This window comes from Myotis lucifugus, unplaced genomic scaffold, assembly GCF_000147115.1.
Source record: "Myotis lucifugus unplaced genomic scaffold, Myoluc2.0 scaffold_169, whole genome shotgun sequence".
NCBI lineage: Eukaryota > Metazoa > Chordata > Mammalia > Chiroptera > Vespertilionidae > Myotis > Myotis lucifugus.
In genome coordinates this window covers 1,926,632-1,932,002 of record NW_005871217.1, presented here as the reverse complement: position 1 = coordinate 1,932,002, position 5,371 = coordinate 1,926,632, and the positions used below count along the sequence as shown (strand labels likewise).

Here is a 5,371-nt window from a genome sequence, read left to right as displayed (position 1 = left end):
GCACCAGTGCATTTCTCTCATTCTACCACAAATCCCTTTAAATGACAGGAGGGGCAGGTTTCTGTATATAAAGAATAACTCCAGAAAAGCACGGGGTAAAGGAAAGGGCGAATTCCTAGAAGATGGAAAGCAGATGGGGCAGGGGCACCGAGGTGGGGCTAAGGTAGTGTGGGAGTGGGGAGCCCGGGGGCTCTGAACTGGAGAAAGACACGCTAGGGGGGATGCGAGCTGGGCGGCTCCTGATTTGGAAAGGGGCAGGTCCAGGAACCAAGAAGCGCTTCCCAAGCTCTGGGCAGAGGTGGGCGTGAGAGTCGGGGGAGGAGGGCACACGTTGTTTGGCAGGAAGGGGAGGCCACTCTCCTGGCAGGAAGCTGAGATACGGAGAGGGAGGAGACTGCTGCAGCAGCAGCGGCTGGTGGGATCCCGAAGTGGCACAGGGGCCTCTGCTGCCGACTGGGACGCAGCGGGCCCCTGAGCTCCGTGCTGGAGACGCAGCCGCCATCCTCCTCGCCTGCCTGCCACGCACTTCGTCTACGGATCCTCCTCCACCAGCTTTGGCGAGCTCCCTTCTTGGCGCCTGCTGATCATCTCTCCCCTTCAGGCACACAGCGAAGGTAGCAAAGTGCTGGATTTGGGCACGTGAGGCTTTGGGGAGTCTGTGCCACTTGGCACAGTGTTGGAAGCCGGGTGGGAGGAATAGAGGATGCCCCCTATTTCTTTGACCCTAACGACAACTCTCTCTCTCTCTCTCTCTCTCTCTCTCTCTCTCTCTCTCTCTTGCGTAGCTGGAACGAACCGGGGAGGAAGGTTACTGCAGGCACACGCCAGGATACCTTGATTTCCAGCTTCCAGGAGAAACTTAGGCGTGGGTGCACGGAGTGCACTAATTAGGAGACAAAGCTCACCGTGTCATACTTGGAATTGATTTTGTCTCCATTCCATTTCTTGGCCTGCCTTGCCGCCGTGCTCCTCTCAGGCATGAAGCCGCCGTTCGCCAAGGCGGCTGCAGAGCCGCGGTCCAGAACAGGCTCAAGGCATGCCGGTGTGCCCGTTTCCGTGATGAAGAGAAAGGCTGCACACAAGAGACACAGGAGCAGACCCCCCTCGCAGCCTCGGAGGAACATCGTGGGCTGCAGAATTCGGCACGGATGGAAAGACGGAGACGAGCCTCTAGTACAGTGGAAGGGAACCGTTCTGGATCAGGTACCTGTAAATCCCTCTCTGTATCTTATCAAATATGATGGCTTTGACTGTGTTTATGGATTGGAACTGCATAACGATGAAAGGGTGTCATCACTTGAAGTCTTTCCTAATAGAATTGCATCATCTACAATCAGTGATTCACACTTAACAGAAATTCTGATCGGCAAAGCCGTGGAACATATTTTTGAGACAGAGGAAGGTTCCAAAAATGAATGGAGGGGGATGGTCTTGGCTCAGGCACCTGTCATGAAAACATGGTTTTACATTACCTATGAGAAGGATCCTGTTTTATATATGTACCAGCTCTTAGATGATTATAAAGACGGTGACCTACGCATCCTTCCCGATGCCAATGATTCTTCTCCTGCAGAGAGGGAGCCAGGAGAAGTCATAGACAGCCTAGTAGGTAAACAGGTGGAATATGCCAAAGATGATGGCTCCAAGAGAACTGGCATGGTCATTCATCAGGTAGAAGCCAAACCCTCTGTGTACTTCATCAAATTTGACGACGATTTCCATATCTATGTCTACGATTTGGTAAAAACAACTTAGAAGTCATTTTGAAATTTGCCAAATATGTGAGACTATTTGTAAAATCCGTGCACACACAGTCTTGATTGCTTTCCAATTTGTAAGAACCATCTTCTCGCTTTCTGCATGCTTTTTGCCTGGCCAAAGAAAAAGGAACTGAAACGCAGACATTTTTGGAAGAAACCTTTTGCCCTTCTCTCCACCCTTTTTTACAGGTTCCTCCCCACAGGAGAATGATTGATTTCTCTAATTAGTGAGAAGGGTAAAGTCTGCCATCCATTGGCCCACACTTCTATCTTTGCTGGTGTTAATAGTTTAAATGTAGGTGAACACCTGTTGCCTCATTCTTTTGGGCGCTCGGACTCTCTCTACTCATTGAACTATGAAGCTTCTGGAGATATTAGGTATGACTGGCTGGGTAAGTTTCTTTGCAACTTTAACTCTTCCCTCTAGGTAGCTTCCAAGTGTAATGTGAGGAAGAGTGGGAAGCCATTTTGGTCTCCTGTCCAAGTTGCATTTTCAATTCGATCTGTACTGAGAGTAAGACTAACGTATTGCTCCCTCTCTGGTTCTTACATCTATTGCTCAACTTGTTGCAAAATCAAGAGGGTAATTACTTTTCACTTTAGTATATAAGTATAGGCCGAGAAACCTTATGAAATTAATAAGAGGCCAAGCATTTGGGAACCGAACTCCCAAGTGGAGAAATCAAGGTTTTTCATCAATGGTATTAGAGCCTCTGTTGTCTGCAATAACTCTGGGTAGGACCTGTAGACATGGAGTGGGTTTTAACAAACACAGGCCCTGCAGGCAGACTTTAGCACAAGTAGGCTTTGCCAACCCAATGGGACATTAAACCAGGATTTAGCTAGAGTTCTCAGTCACACGGTAAAGCCTGAGTTTATCAAGTGTTGTCAGGTTGGTCCAGGACCTCAAAATTAAAAGAGCAAAACCTGGAGTCAGGCTGAGATACAGATTTCTTTCCTATACCGAGAGATACTCTGAGAACTTTTAGATTAAGTTTTCGTTTTGATTCTTAGGGAACTTTTGAGTCCCAGCATATGAGGTGGGCAAGACACTTGCTAGAACTAAGAAAGACTTCCTCGTATGACCTGGTGGGCTCATCTTTTATGTTGTCCCAGGAGAACTATGGAACACATAGATTAGAATCAGTGCCAGATGATCAATAGGCTTAATGATGTTTTAAGAGCGTAATGCTGGCATTGGTAGATAGAAATCCAATGGGTACTTATTAGCGTTTTGTTTTTCAACTTTCTCCTCTTTGTTGGCTGCTCCTAAGATACTCATCTGCAGAAAAGGGTGAGCCCTACTGCAGCAGAAAAGTAAGTAATGGAATGGGTACTGTACCTTCCATTATTGAAGGCACTGGTAAAGGCTAACCAAAGCCTAGGGGAAAAGGTTAAAAATAAGGAAGGTTTTGGAGAGAAGCACCTGGCAAAAGCCAACATTTTCACACTGGGTCTCTGCACAAGCTCCATTAACAGTAACAGACAGGCCTTGGACTTCTGCAAATATGGGGCTGGGACGTGTGGCAATACAATCAAACACTTGGGAAATATCTCCCAAGTTAGTTTAAGTTCACAGGTCATGGATTCTGGACTGCTGGCACAGACAGACTAGATCCTGCTGAGGATGAAACCAAGAAAACAGTCTCTTTTCTCCCATGCTTTCTCTGTCCTATGTATTAAGTCCTGGGAACATAAGTTTGCTTCCAGTGGCTGGGAATTAGTGTGCTTTCTCATTTTGGGGTGTGAAGATGATACTGTGGTCATCTTTTTTGAAATATGTTTTCATTGATTTCAGAGAGGTAAAGAGAGGGAGAGATAGAAATATCAATGATGAGAGAGCATCATTGATGGGCTGCCTCCTGCACGCCACACACTGGGGATCGAGCCCCCAACCTGGGCATGTGCCCTGAGTGGGAATAGAACCCGTGACCTTCTGGTTCATAGATCGACGCTCAACCACTGAGCAATGCCGGTAAGGCCTGTGGTCATCTTTTGACCTATTGATACTGTGGACTCTTAAAAATATATAACATGCAGTTGTGGGGTTAGATTAATTCAGCTTCTAAAGTCCTGAAGGAACTACACCTAATCAAGATGGAGACAGCCCAGGCTGTGGCTGCTGAAGGAACCGTACATCTGTCCAGACGTCTCTGTGGGATCCGTATGGCTGAAATGAGAAAAACAAGAAATTGTGAAAGGCAAAATTTTGGACTTTAATTCCTTTGGACTTTCAAATAGAAATTTAATTAGGAGCATTCCTCTCTCCCTTGGAGTTTAATCATTAGAGTGGGTTTTATATAGTTCAAATTAAGGCATTTTCATTATGTAGTTGATATTCTAATTTTTTGGAGTATTTTAATATGCTATCTTTGGGGTTCATTGTGTAATCTTTGTAAACTAAATCATATAATGTGGTTGGACATAATTATAAATTAGGGATAAAATAGTGAGTGAATTTTCAGCCTGGGGTATAATGTAACCTTGGAATTAATTTTAATTACTGCTCTATTCTGACTTATTTCAGAGCCTTCTAGGGTCAAAAACAGAACTGCTCACCAGTCTTCCACAGATGGAAGCAGGATATTCCTAAGATAATGTTGGTCTTCCCCATAGGGGACAGCCATAGTCTTGGGTGTTGACCACTATGGCTTAGAGAACAAAAAGTCCATGGATATGATGTGATCTATCTTATATCTCTCTCCATGTTCCTGACTCAAGACAAAAAATAAAGGACTCTCACAAGTATTTGAGAGAAAACTTCTACCCACCTCCACTTGCCCCTCATTCAGTCTTACATCTGGGAGGAGGAATAACTTGGTAAAACTGAAAAAAGGGTTATTATGGATAAGCAGCCTAGTCCCTTCTTGGCTCTTCAGCTCATTTTCTCACAGCAAGGAATGGGAAAGAAGGTAGCCCCTTCACTACATGGCTGAGTAAATGTCTACTTTCGACTTGGGGTAGAACTACATTTCAGGCTCAGGTCCAAAGCATGTGCTCCAGTCCAGATCTATCAGTAATAAAGCTGGTATCAATTTTTTTCTTTTAAAAATGTTAATATATAAATTGTTTTTGGAGAAAAACACCTGTTTCTGGTAAAAATGAAATGGTACTAAAGGTTATAAAGTAAAAACTAATTTTCTTTCCCCCTTCTCACCCTTACCTCAGTCCCTCAGTCCCACTTTCCAAAGGTAACCACTGTTACCAGTTACTATGTATGCTTTCAGAGATAATCCATGTATGTACAAGCATATTATGTATGTATGTGTGTATATCAGTTTTTTTATACTAATGGTGGCATATTATACATGCTGTTCTGAATTTTGCTTTTTCACTTAACAATATATTAAAGCTGATATTTAATCCCACTTTGATGCCTGTGAGTATTTTTTACTATTTATTTCAGAGAGGAAGGGAGAGGGAGAGAGAGAAACATCAATGATGAGAGAGAATCATTGATCAGCTGCCTCCTTCATGCCCCCCACTGGAGATTGAGCCCGAAACCTGGGCATGTGCGCTGACCGGGAATGGAACTGTGACCTCCTGGTTCGTAGGTCAACCCTCAACCACTGAGCCACACCAGGCTGGTGATCTGTGTGTAATTTTTAGTT

At 44.8% G+C, this 5,371-nt stretch overlaps 1 protein-coding gene across 1 annotated transcript; it reads left to right on the top strand.

Annotated features, from left to right (window-relative positions):
* The first annotated feature begins 447 nt into the window (after positions 1–447).
* On the top strand, positions 448–5,128 carry SPIN3 (spindlin family member 3). Its single transcript, XM_006096161.3, has 2 exons — positions 448–614; positions 786–5,128. The coding sequence occupies exon 2, from the start codon at positions 979–981 to the stop codon at positions 1,753–1,755; it is 777 nt and encodes a 258-aa protein (XP_006096223.1). The 5' UTR covers positions 448–614; positions 786–978; the 3' UTR covers positions 1,756–5,128.
* Positions 5,129–5,371: the final 243 nt, after the last annotated feature.

Coding starts and splice junctions, on each gene's coding strand:
- SPIN3 (XM_006096161.3), top strand. CDS start 979: ATGAAGCCGCCGTTCGCCAAGGCGGCTGCAGAGCCGCGGTCCAGAACA.